Source organism: Lissotriton vulgaris, chromosome 5, assembly GCF_964263255.1.
Source record: "Lissotriton vulgaris chromosome 5, aLisVul1.2, whole genome shotgun sequence".
Taxonomy (NCBI): domain Eukaryota; kingdom Metazoa; phylum Chordata; class Amphibia; order Caudata; family Salamandridae; genus Lissotriton; species Lissotriton vulgaris.
The window spans coordinates 1,193,751,566-1,193,765,366 of NC_141693.1; the positions used below are offsets into that span (position 1 = coordinate 1,193,751,566).

General features: G+C 41.9%; 1 protein-coding gene across 1 annotated transcript in view; it reads left to right on the forward strand.

Moving 5' to 3' along the window:
* The window catches only part of CUZD1 (CUB and zona pellucida like domains 1), a 233,754-nt gene that overhangs the window by 192,966 nt on the left and 26,987 nt on the right, over window positions 1-13,801 (forward strand). Inside the window, exon 7 of the mRNA XM_086922981.1 lies at window positions 731-1,119. Within this exon, the coding sequence (XP_086779107.1) occupies window positions 731-1,119 (389 nt within the window). The remainder of the gene's footprint in view (window positions 1-730; window positions 1,120-13,801) is intronic.

The following is a 13,801-nucleotide window of genomic DNA, read 5'->3' on the forward strand; positions in this document are numbered from 1 at the left end:
AGCTGAAGAATGCGCTATAAAGCGTTCAACAGCACTCTTCCTTCTTCCCCACCCCCTTCTGCAGCATGGCCTTGTGGTCCCTGCAGTCCAGTGCCCCCTGTCAGCACTTAAATATTCATCCCTTCATCTCGTTAACATACAAGCGGTCAAAATGTTCCTAATTTATCCGTACGTAATACATTTTAAAAAAAATGCAACTTTATAAAGCAATGTCACTCTTCTCGTTTTGTTCTCCAATAGTGCAAAGACTTGGTATACATTCACTCACTGGGATCTCCTTTCACTTCCGGCTCCAACCTGTAAAGCACAGATGTCCGATTAAGGGCTGGATTTATGCCAGTATAAGAGGACATCCATAAAATATATATTTACATGTAATTATCCACATGGAACACAAGTATATCGTCAGTGGTTATCCTAAAAGACCGGCATTAAAACTTCTCCACGTCAAATGATGACACATAAATATTGAAAATGTAATGTCAGGGATCCCAGGGTTGACCTTCTATAACGATTGGGATAGGGCCAAGATGTCAATATGTGGATGGCACCCTTTGAGGTTATCAAACATGTTAGGTTTTGATAGTCCTTCTCACTTCTAAATCATTACAAATGATGCACAAGGTGTCACATACTGAGATCAATGTTCTTTTGTTCAATGTTCTATATAATTGTCTAATAGTTCCCAAGCACAAAACTGAGAATGTTATTTTTTGTATTTTTGTTTTAGGTTGTAGAAAACCACACAGTAATATACACAAATGTCATCACTGCTTCCCCCGGTGGGGCAGTAGTAACACGACAGAAGATGTTCCAAATCATTGCCAGGTGTGAGATGAGTAGTAAGACCATTGTGGAAATCATGTACACGACAGAGGATGACATCATTCAGATGGAAAGCAGCAATAACCACTATGACATCAGCATTAATTTCTTCAAGTCTGATGCATTTGACGAACCTGTGAATGAATCGCCATACGACGTGGAACTGAACCAGACACTCTACACAGAAATTGCGCTCCACTCATCTGACTCCAATCTTGAGGTGTTCATCGAATCATGCATTGCATCTCCAAAGTCAAACTTTGGCCCTCCAAACTATGACTTAATCCAATATGGGTAAGAAGCTTGAGAACCGATGAGTGGGCTAACAAGTGCCTTTCACATATGCAGCGTATTAATGTTGTAGTTGGCATAAGTCAGATGGGAGGCCCAAGGAAGATGGGAAGCTGGAAAGGGTTCCCAGTGAATGTGCTGGTAAGGGCTGTCCCTTAAAGGAAGCAGTAATAAAAGACAGTTTTTTTTCTACTGGCTCTCAGATTTTGTAGATTTCATCAACATGTCTTGGTGGAGTAGTAATCCTCATTCCAAGGTCAAAAGGATAGGGGTGCTTGAAGTTCAAAACACCATATGAAGGTTGTCACAGTTAAGGATTGTTAAAAGCTACAGTTGAATATCAGGAGATGGTCCATGGGTAGGTCATTTGGGATGCATAAATTATTAACTAACTGACCGTTCTAAATAATGCACCGGTTGCAAGCAGGTTTGACAACAGTTATTCCAAATGAGAGTGTAACACGTCAGCTGTTTATGCTTCTACTAAAGTGACCGGATTTGAATTTTAGCATTGCAGAAGCTGTATGTTTGGGATGATGGATATTTAAATGTTCATACCATTATAACCCAATGCTTGAAAACTATGCCAGACGTCGGACATTCGAACAGGCAAAATAGAATACTGCTGGTGGACTGATGCATCCCACTTGGTGGGAGGCATCCCACCAAGTGGGATTGCTCTTCCCCAAAATGGGAGTCTACTAGAAACTAAAGTGGATCCTACTTGTCTGGTAAGAAGTGTTTCGATGGAAAAAGGTGGGTCTTAGAGCTCTTACAGAAGGGCATTCAAAGAATGGGGCCCAAATTGTGAACTATGACTGGCGTATTAGAGATGATATAGGTAGGGAGGAAGAAGCCAGGCCACCAATATTCCTGGTAGCATACCAAACATTAGACGCATGCAGTATTGTTCAGTCAATCTGGTAGTTGAATGTATTCCTTCATGACATAAGAACAATGCATCCCATCAACGTGTTCTCTATCTAGGGCTAGGACAAGATGGTGGACTGTACAATAAACCGATCAGAGCCGAGGGAAATACGGTTGGAAGAGACATATGGGAGGAACAATGGTCAGGAGCATTGTGCAACCAGTGAAACACGTTTCATAATTTTGATATGTAAACAACGACAGCATATTCACCAACACATGATCTCCCAGAGCATGAGATAAAGTCAAGGCACTTCGAAGGAGACCAAAAGTTTGTGGTGGCGCTATCAGGGAGGAAATCAAAGGACCTTGAATAGAAACGAAGTCCAGTAAAGTATGCAAAGAGACTGGAACTGGATCCACTTGGCCAGCCGCCACCAAGGGTGGACACACACAGCTGTTGTAATATGTTAAGTTCTCTTTAGACAAAGCAGGATGCAAGCTGCTGCATTCTAAGCCATTTGAACTTGAATGAGAAAAGAGGGAATGTTGGGTATATATGATCTTCTCTTAGTTAAGTCTGTTTAATATGATGGTCCATTCAAGAGTACGGATATAAAACATGCAAGAGCTAACCACCATTTAGACTTAAGTGATTAGATGGAGTTTTACAGCGATGCAAATGCCCTGATTTTTGATGGAGTGAAGGTAAAAGCTAAATTCCAAGGTCACAGGCATAGCAGAAGGCCAGCGTTGCTAAGTGGTGCTAACTAGAACGATCCACCCTCAAATACTACTAAACATCATATTCAGACAATATCCACACACTTAGGGGCCGATTCTGATCTCGGTCGGAAGGGCACCGAATTGGGTTTGGCATTAGCGGATCCTATTTGGAGGCTGCATTTCCGTCCGAGTAGTACACAGGTCCGGATGTGAAATGAAATGAAAATTAGATTTTTATAGCGCACTTCTACCCTGAGGCCTCGTAGCGTTTGAACCGGGCAGGCGGAAAAACGAAGCCAGGCTGTACAGATTAGTGAAAGAGGAAGGTTTTCAAGAGTCTGCAGAAAATCTGTAGATCGGGTTTGTTGCATAGAATGGATGGCAGAGAGTTCCAAAAAGTGGCAGCATTCCACGAGAAGGAAAGTCCACCCCATCTGGCGCGTCGTACTTTCCTTGTGATTGCAAGGAAGGCTGTTCTAGAACGTAGACTTCTAGAGAGTTGATAGGGGGTCACTAAGGAACGAATCATAGCAGGACCTGATTTCCACATGGTGCTATGAGCTAAACACATAGCCTTGAATCGAATTCTGGACTGGATTGGCAACCAATGGAGCTTTTTCAAGGTAGGTGAGACTGACTGCCTCCGGGGAAGCTCCAAAAGTAGGTGGACCACACAATTCTGGGTCACCTGCAGTTTTTTGATGGTGGTCAGTGGTGCGCCCAGGTACAAAGCATTCCCGTAATCCAAGCGGAACAAGATGAGAGCTTGCTCCATAATCCTACGAGCCTGGAAGGGGAGTAAAGGCAGAATTTTCCTCAGCAACCTCATCAGGCCGCAGCAGATGGTGGAAAACTTAGTAGCTTGGTGGTTAAAATAAACAGCGCTGTCCAGCCACACCCCCAAAGTCTTAATCTGATCTTTAGGAGCCAGCATGGTGCCAAGACAGGTAGGCCACACCAAAGCTGATCTAGGTGAGGGAGACTTACCCAGGAACATCAGTTCTGTCTTCTCCCCGTTTAACTTAAGATGAGAAAGTGCCATCCAATCGGCTACCGCTTCTAGGCAAATGCCCAAAGTGCTAGATGATCCCTCAGGGTGGTTAAGAGCCACCACCAGTTGGGTGTCATCTGCATAGGTGACAATTTCGATGCCAAAAGGAAGCACTATCCCAGCTAATGGCTCCATATAGACATTAAAAAGCTTGGGGCTCAAGAAATATCCCTGAGGAACCCCACAGCTAAGGGGCCATCATTTAGATGAGCTAGCACCCTCCGAGACCTGAAAAAAACGGTCTTTCGAAAAGGATTGCAGCCAGGTGAAAGCCAAATCTGTCACACCAAGATGTTTTAATCGAGAGAGCAAGATGTTGTGATTCACAGTGTCAAACGCGGCACTGAGGTCCAGCAAAATAATTGCTCTGTGCCGCCTTGGTCCAAAAGCCTGCGAGCGCCCTCTGTCACTGCCAAAAGGGCTGCTTCCGTCCTGAGCTTAGGACGGAAACCTGCTTGGGAGTCATGGAGTAGATTGTTAGACTCCAGATAATGAACCAAGATGGTATTAATATGTCTCTCAAGCAGCTTGCCCAACCAGGGAAAGAGAGAAATGGGCGCAAAATTGCCCATGATGGAAATGTCAAAATTGGGTTTCTTTAATAATGCTCTAACTTAGGCACATTTCCACGCCAGTGGCACCTTTCCTGAAGTGATGGAAGCGTTAAGAACATTCAGGATTACTGGCCGAATTACATCCGTAATTTTCGTAAGGTGACGTGGAGAGGCTGGATCGATGGGAGAACCAGATGTTACTCTTGACATTAGCGTGTTCAGTAGTGCCTCATCAAGCAGAGGGATCTCCGTTAGGAGACACTGTGGATTCAGAAAACTACTCTCAGTACAAGGGAAGAGGGATTTGTCCTGAGAAGGAGTGAAAGAATGGGAAATAAACTAAATGTTTTGATGGGAATATTCAGCCTGCTTGTTACAGCGAGATTGGGCCTCTTTTGGATTAGGGTTTTTTTGTGGAACGCCAATAAGAGATTTGGCAATCTGAAAAATCTCCTTAGGCGAATTGGCAGTCGCACTAATCCTGCCCTCATAGAATACAGATTGTGCAGTTTTAATTTCAGCCTTATAGTTTTTAATTGCTTCTCTGTAAGCATTTCTTCTGTCAGCTTCTGGGACTGGTCTCCAGTTCCTTTCTAGTTTTCTACACATTTGTTTCAGTTCCCTTAATTTAGGGGTGTACTATGGTGCCAGTTTTTGTTTTGATTTTTTTATATGATATTTTCAAAGGGATTAATGAGTCTAAAGAGGTCTTCATCCAGGAGTCAAAATTACTATTGCCTTTTCAGGGTCTAAAACAGATTTAGGAATGTTGGCAGTCAGTGAGGTGAACCACTGGCTGATGGAAAGATTAGACCATTTCCTTTCCAACAGAGGAGCCGAGCACTGCACCCCGGGGGAGGCTATGGTTTCCTATTCCGTAGGAACAAGTAAGTGATCTGTCCACGGAAGGGAAATCGGAGTACCTACATGAAGTTTCGAATCATTGCTGAGTACAACATCAAGAAGGTGGCCCTTGATGTGTGTAGGTGCAAAGCCCTTCTGAACAATTTGAAGAGAAGATTGATTAGACAAAAGATTCATTGCCTGATGGTCAGAAGGGTCGTCTAGATGTATATTAAGGTCTCCGAGAACTGTAAAATTCAATGGCGATAGTGCTAATTCGGCAACAAGGGTCGGCAGACTATTAAGAAATTTACCCATAGGTCCTGGTGGCCGATAGAGTAACAGACCAGAGAAAGTGACAGTAGATGAAATTTCAATTGCAAAACTCAGACTTTCACAGTCAGGTAGCTCCTCGGTTGATGAACGTCAGCAAAAATAATCTTTAAAGATTATCGCTAAGCCCCGCCTCTACCAGTTTTGCGATCCACTCCATGTAGTAAGTACCCTAACTGTAAGATCTGAGTGATAGCTGAGTCGGCCTCATCCTGCAACCATGTCTCGGATAAAAAGAGGGTGTCAGGATTGAGATTTTCCATGAGGAGCATAAGTTCATCAGAATGCTTTACAAGAGAACGACAATTCAAAAGAAAGAATTTTATTGGGGGCTGAATCCCCTGAACAACCTCAACATGAGGGTTAAGTTTAAAATCACAGTGTGGACAGTTTGAAACAATGTTAACAGGGCACATTGAATGTAAACACTTATCGCCAGGGGCCGCCCGTAGATTCCACAGTGTCTGAGTGTAATAGCTATAATGAGTGTTCTTAGAATTATAAAAATTTCCAGGGGTACTGGCCCCTGGGCCCCGGCTGGGCGCAGACGGGCTTGCCTTTGGCGCGTCTTCAGCATGCGTCGCCTGCACGTGCCCATGACGTGCCAGCTATATAGTGTAGGGTGCTCAAGGACTAGAGAGCGACCCCACCGGAAGTAAGTATCTGCTCCCGGAAGGCCCTCCGCACAAACGTCAATAGCCGCGACGGACCGGGGCCGGGAGAAGTAAAGCAGGTCAGAAGTGCTCACAGTGCAATAAATGTATAAAATACGGTGATTTTAAAAAGTTCAGTAGAGCTCGCAATTCACCCTAATTCACAAAACAGGCAGCATCTCTCGCCACAGAGTATTACCGCGTCTGCTGCGAGTGCCCATGACGTGTCAGCTATATAGTGTAGGGTGCTCAAGGACTAGAGCGCTACCCCACCGGAAGTAAGTATCTGCTCCCGGAAGGCCCTCTGCACAAACGGCAATCGCCGCGACGGATCGGGGCCGGGAGAAATAAAGCAGGTCAGAAGTGCTCACATTGCAATAAATGTATAAAAAACGGCGATTTAAAAAAGTTTAGCACAGGTCGCAATTCACGCTAATTCACACAACAACTGGCAGCTTCTCTGGCCACAGAGTATTACTGCGTCCCCTGCGCGTGCCCATGACGCGTCATCTATATAGTGTAGGGTGCTCAAGGACTAGAGCGCTACCCCACCGGAAGTAAGTATCTGTTCCCGGAAGGCTCTCTGCATAAACGGCAACAGCCGCGACGGACTGGGGCCGGGTAGAAGTAAAGCAGGTCAGAAGTGCTCACAGTGCAATAAATTGATAAAATACGGCGATTTAAAAAAGTTCAGCATAGGTCGCAATTCACGCTAATTCACACAACAACTGGCAGCATCTCTCCCCACTGAGTTTTACCGCGTCCGCGAAGTACGATGCAAACAAGCGTAAACTCTCCGTCCAAATCGTTTCCGGGTCCGAACCGCTCCGTACGACTGTCACAAGCAAACCGTGGCACGCAATGGAGACGTTTCTCGCAATAGCTCCCGGAGTTGGACGTCAGGGGTCCGCGTCGAACCCCCCCCACCCGTCACCCGCAGCCTTACGACTCGGACACAGGGGGAGACCCATGGGTCTCCCCAACACAGGCATGAACGGTGTGGAAGTAACCAACGTGTACCCACTATAGGGGGCGCCTTGTCCGCGACGAACCCATTCAGTCAATGGGAGCCCATGTACACGTCGTACGACTGGCTTCCATTGACTTCTATAGGAGTCCGACCGAACCGAGTTCAACAACATACGGCCGCATCGTACTCGCTCAGTTGGACTGCAGGAGTCCGGATTGGTCGGAAAACACCCTGGATCCGGCTCGGTCCGAGTGCTTTCAGACCCAGATCGGAATCAGCCCCTAAGTGTTCTACTTCAAAGTATTATATGTGGAATAACACTCCCAGGCATACACTTAAAACAATTACACAATAGATTAAACAAACAAACTAGTTCAGTATTGGAGAAAATACATTTTTTAATTTGATTTAAAAGGAGAGATATTAAAAATCAGTGCATTGATCAAAATTGATAAAATAAGATTATAATAATACAAATGTATCCACAAACAAGTTAAAAAGAGAGGTTAGATGGCATCCGGTCGACGCGTTTCGACATAAAGATTATGCCTTCATCAGGACTTTTACCATCAAATTTCTGCAAGAAAGATCATAACAATGTTTTACTATTTTTAACCTCCTATCGTGAAACAATAGTACAACTGAACTAGTTACATGTTTGTTACAACATTCTATTGGTAAAAAAATATATAACATTCTTTTCGCATACATGATATACCGCTTTTTATGGACAAATATCAGAAACCTATGCATATTAGTTGGTTTCACAAGCAAGCCATATTATGTTTTGTGTCTGCAAACAGGGAAATGAAAATGCAGGGACAAATCTTTGTCAAGATACATAATTAACACATTTTGGCTAGAGGCGTGTTTCGAAATTTAAGCATTTATAGAGACTGTTTTTCTACGAATAAAGTTCATTGATGTGGTTGATAGCTATTTTACATTTTGCATGATACATCTTCTCAATCAGGTAACATATGACATTTACCAAAAAATATATAGCCTACTCACTCTTGGTTATAGAAAGGGTAAAGGAAGAAAAATAGAGAAAGAGAAAGATAGTCATATTTTACCTATTTCTTCATTCAGTGGTTATAGGTATATCTATTAATAATATATTAAGGCTTACTGAATGCCTTAAAATCTTTTTAAAATGGAGCTATAGGGGGGTGTTATGTTTTAAGTTAACCCCTATTTTAGTTGCTGGCATAGAACATATTTACGCAATTCTTATTTTCTTACCAAAGTAGTACTCTTGTACCGGGAACAGTACTGAAGCTGTATTTGGGTTGTGTCGTCAAGTTTCAAACTCGATTCATTTTTTCTAATTTTCTAAGGAGGCAAGGTCAGATACTAGTAAGTGATCTAAATACACTATTTTTGGGAAGGTTTATGGCTACACTAAAGGGGTTTACACATGAACTGCTCACCTTGCGTATCCAATGATGTATTCATAAACTGGGTTGATTTATGTTAAAAGCGATGACAAATCCCTATAAACAAAGACATATAGTTTGGTTACTAGCCACCATATTTCTGTTTCTTTTTGAAGAAAAACATCCTTCTAGTTTTCTTACCCTTAAGGATCTGTGATGCGCTTTTCATCTGGGGTCTATTTGTCTGCGTGGCACCACAACGTTACACTAATGTGTTGGATAGGGTCCTGACAAAGATAAAATACAGATAAACTAAGAAAATGTTCCGAACTACGCTACCCGTTTTGTAGCAAAAAAGAGCTATTTTGTCATTACCGCTTACCCAAAGTATAAGGGAACGTTGTTTGTTAGTGGTGCCAATCTTTCCTCTTGTTGGCGTTTAAAAAATATATAAGTAAATACGGCGTTGGCGTTGTGATTAAGTTATACTTAACCGCCGGTCACACGCAGCTCCTGTTAAGAGAATTTTAACCTTATTAGAAGTCCCTGAAAACTAACCAAACATTCGCACTTAGATGTTTCCCTTATTAAAATATATCGCTTACCGCTAGAACGATTTATACAGGTTTTGCCGTTTTCACCTCGTAGTCAGGCTTTCAAGTATACGGCGGCGGCGTCGTGATATAAATTCATTATTTGAAAGCCGCGCGCACGTTACTCCTAACAAATAAGGGGCAAACTATTAGCATTTTTAATTCCATAGTATTAATTTGATTTATCTTAGACTAAAAACGGCAATTACGTTAGACTCAAACGACATACGCGTTCTCTTACCGGGATAGCTACGAGGGAACAGCTGCTACACGATACTCTGCCGGCGGGTCAGGTTTCACAAAGAGTAACCCCGATTGGCAGCTCAGTGATTCTTTTATAAGGACAATTTTTATTGGTTTGCATCACACCTGTGCTATTTAAAGGGGAACGTTTTATTTACACATGGTTAGTTTATTTCGAGGTAATTGGACGATTCTTTGTTTTATTTTTCGTATTTATGTCCAATTCAGTGTTAGAAGAACTTCCACGTGACTTCTTGGTAAGACACAACAAGATGTGAATGAAGATTTATTTATTAAATATATTTATATAAAACTTTCGCTAGACTTAATGCGAAGAGATATTAGGGTATGTGTAAAAGTATATTTATCCCGAGTGTTACATCCTTATATTAAAAAAGGAGAGGGTATCAAGATTTTAAGTAAAGTACATATATTGTAGTTCTGGTGGGTAAATGATCACATAGATCTCTTGTATATGTTATTTCAAGAACAAGAAAAGAATATATTTATTTCAAGTGTTCCACCCTTATATTTCGAGACAAGGTGTCCCAATTCTAAATAGAGTACATAAATATTAGTTCCTGGGGGTAAATAATCACCCAGATCTAATTTATATGTTATTTTAAGATATTTACTATTGGTGGGATCTTATTATCTATAATTTTTCACAGTATTCATAGCATTGCATTCTCCCAGGGCAGTTCATTATTAAGACCATGGCTGAAAGTCTTGAGGGAAAAAATCCAAAAAACTTCACGTTTCTTTCGTATTTTCTCTCCTCCTTTGTTGTTAGGTATATGGATCTTTTCCAATATACGCCACCGTATATCTGATGGAGCATGCTGGAAATCCAAAAAATGTGCAACAAGTGGTGCTGCCAGTTTTTTAGTTTTGATTGCTGACCTATGTTTGGTCAGCCGAATTTTAATTGTTCTCGAGGTTTTACCCACGTATCCCAAACGGGCATACGAGCAAATAAATCACGTTGCTGGTGTTGCATGTCCACAAATCATTCGCTGCAATGTTGTATCCATTCAGCTGAAATGTTTGTCCTGGTATGATGCCATCACAGGAGTGGCAGGAACCACATCTTGAAGTACCTTTCACAGGGTTTACACCCTGTATAGATTTTTGTACAAATGGGGGCCTTTCAGAGGTGCCAGTAAATCTTGATCTCACCACAAAGTCTTTTAAATTTTTATTTCTACGATGAGCAAACATCGGTTTCTTGAGCTTTGGTTTCGAAGATTCTATGTTTAGTAAGTGCCAATTTGCATTCACTATCTGCCTAATTGTTCCATTTAGGGTTGAATGTCGTGTGACACACACTAATTTGGGTTCCTGGACTTCGTCTTTTGGTCTTAAGAGGGCATCCCGATCGTAGTATCGGGCCCTCTTATATGCCTCACGGACTATCCGGTGAGGGTATCCTCTGTCAAGGAATCTTCTCTTCATCCTTTCGGACTGGATATCGTAGTCTTTAATATTTGTACAGTTTCGTCTCACCCTAAGAAACTGTGAGAAGGGTATACCATCCTTCTGATTCCTAGGGTGATAACTCGAAAAGTGAAGTAAGGTGTTTCTTGACGTGGGCTTAGAGTATAGATCCACTTCCAATTTGTTATTTCCATTTCTGATATATATGTTCAAGAACTCTACTTTAGTAGTATTGACATGGGCATGGGCTACTTCAAAGTATTGCCTCTGGATAGGTTGTGCTACTGATGCACAGAAGCTACAGGGAGTAACTTCTCACAATGGGGTTTAGTGATAACCCCTCCTATGAGGAGAAGGCAGAAATAGAGAGAACAGGATAGGATGTGAAAAATGAGGGAACCCTATTGATTACATTCTAGAATTGTCTTGAGGTGTTGAAGGAGAATGAGTGTGGAATTGGAATAGTTTCACATCTAAGTACCATGGATTGTTGTCTCCATGGTACTTACATGTGGAACTATTCCCTCAGCTTAGCAGCCTGGGATGAGGAACTCCCAAGGAAAATTATGTCAGTGAGGGGTTGAGAGTGCTAGAGAACCAGAGCTTGAGGAATTTCCTTGGGGAATTAAACTCCCTCAAGGTTAAGAACACAGTTGATACCACGGGTTATGAAAGATGGAAAAGAACATAAGATGATATAGCATGAACTGAATGACTGATTCGAGAAGCAAGAACATCTCAAGGGTGCGTGACAGGAAATTACGAAAAGTTCCTGTGAGGAAGGTGTACTAATGATAGCTTCTGGAAGTTTGAAATGTACACAGATCTACTCATTTAGGGCACATGAAAGTTGCCGCGCAATAGAAAATAAAATCCTGGCTTGTAGCGTGACCTTCTTTGTCAGGCCAGCCAGAGTATATGTTTGCAGTAGCACATCCCAGAATTCGTATTATCACACCTCCAGACTAAAGCAATGGAAACAGATAAAGGAAACATTTTATTCCAAAGGAACAGTATGAGCACATATTTATAAATGGTAGTATAAGTGAAGCACACAACAATATATGTTGTGTGTCTCTAAAAGCCAGCAACTGTCTTGTGCAAATGTACTTCAGTGAAGCATTTGAGGATGGTAATTAAATATACGCTTAATAAAAGACATTCACTCAGCTCACTGATCAGGGAAAAACAGTGATTTCTATGAAGGATTATGCTAATGAAAGATGAAAGATTATCTCACAGAGAAGAATGTCCTTAAAGAAAACATAGCAAGCTGCAAGGATCTGTTTCATAAGCCAAGGAGTGTTTTGGCAAAAGAAATATGGGTTCACACACAGACTAATATTCTTCGATATTGGTTTACTTTTCATATTACTTCTAAAATGTACTTGGAGTCAGCTAGAAAGTGATAGGCTTCCTAAACTGCAATTTAATATAAACCTAGGTTACATTTGAGGTCAGTTGGATTTAACAATAGAACACTTGGTTTATTTTCCCTCCAACAGAACGCTGAAACTGGAGATAACGTGAGAGAAAGTAATCCTTTTTCCCTGATCACTGCCATTTTTTGACTGATACTGGTGGTAACTGACTCGGTCTGCGCCCTGGGGTCCGCTTGCCAGGCCCAGGGCCAATGCTCGGATTAAAAAGATATATGGTAACTAGCTGCAATTACAATTGGTGCTGACAACCTAAGTTTAAGTCCTCAGCATATGGTAGGGCATGTAGGTTTAGAGGCTCAGCAGCTTTGAGGCACTTTCGTGTGCACTGCTGTATTGCCGGCAGTCAGTTTAAAGATTAGCCTTGCTTTGTAAGCTGCTTTTAAAAAGAAAGTACATGCAATTTCGACTTTAGATTTAAAGGTACTTTCAAAGAATGAAACTACATTCTTTTTACATAAAAGTCACCCATAAGGTTTATCCCGGTGCCCCAAGGGTAGGGTGCCATGTAAAAATAAGCAGGGGCATTTTAAAAGATGTTTTATATGCCCTGGTGAGGGAAACGCTACCAATTTGATTTCCTCCATTGTAGTGTTGTAGCTCTATAGGTTAACATGAGGATACTGCAATACAGTCTATCTATTGATACAAGCGAGTTCAAATAATATTTCAAGGATTTAAAAGATTGCTAATGATAGATCCAAAAACTTGCCACTGTTGAATTTATCTTAACTAATACAGAGACAAAGTTATATAACTTTCTTTTCTGTGAGCCAAAATCCAGCCTTCTAGCAGCCTCTCCAGATTGGCCAGCCTTAACAGGCTTAGCCACAAAGGTGCATTATGGGAACTGTAGTCCCAACTTCCAAGGAGCAACTCCGACTCTGGAACCTTGGATTTACGTTGTGGACACTTTGAATCATATAGAGGAACTTCAGGAAGAAGTTCCAGAAGTTTGAAGAAGTTTGGAGCAACTTTAGGAAAAAGCTCCATGAGGTGACCGACCCGATGTCGAGAGTCAAGTAGGCTACCTCGCACCCCAGCCAGACCTGGATTTCAGGTTCATCTAACTGAAAGCTCCGGAGCTCAATTATTCCAAGAGTTGACCAGAGGCTCCCGCTGACCCAAGCCGATGAAGCACTGCAAATCCGGCCTGCTGGAGAGGGCCGCGCGACAGAGTGAAAATCACCCAGAAAAATTTCAAAGTGTGAAGGTAAAATTTTGACCAAGGTCTCACACTTAGTGAATCCGATCTAGGCTCCATTGCGATCTCCCTCAAACTTTTAATTTATCCCGGTGAAGCGCGACTAGATGTCCCAAGTTGCACGTATATATTTTCAAGCACTAGAAAATGTTTCATCTTTAAATATTTATATCTCCAGTCCCTATATTGGATTTTTGTTTTTTTGGTGTCATTTTAATCTTAAAAATATTTTCTATTTTTTTTTAATTGGTTGTTGATTTTTATTGTGTTGTGTCTCACCTATTTAATGTATTGGTGTTTTAAAAGCTTCTCAGACCTGTCTCCCAAGCTAAGCCTGACTGCTCGTTGCCAGCCACTAAGTATTAAGCAAGGGAATAATTTATTGAGACC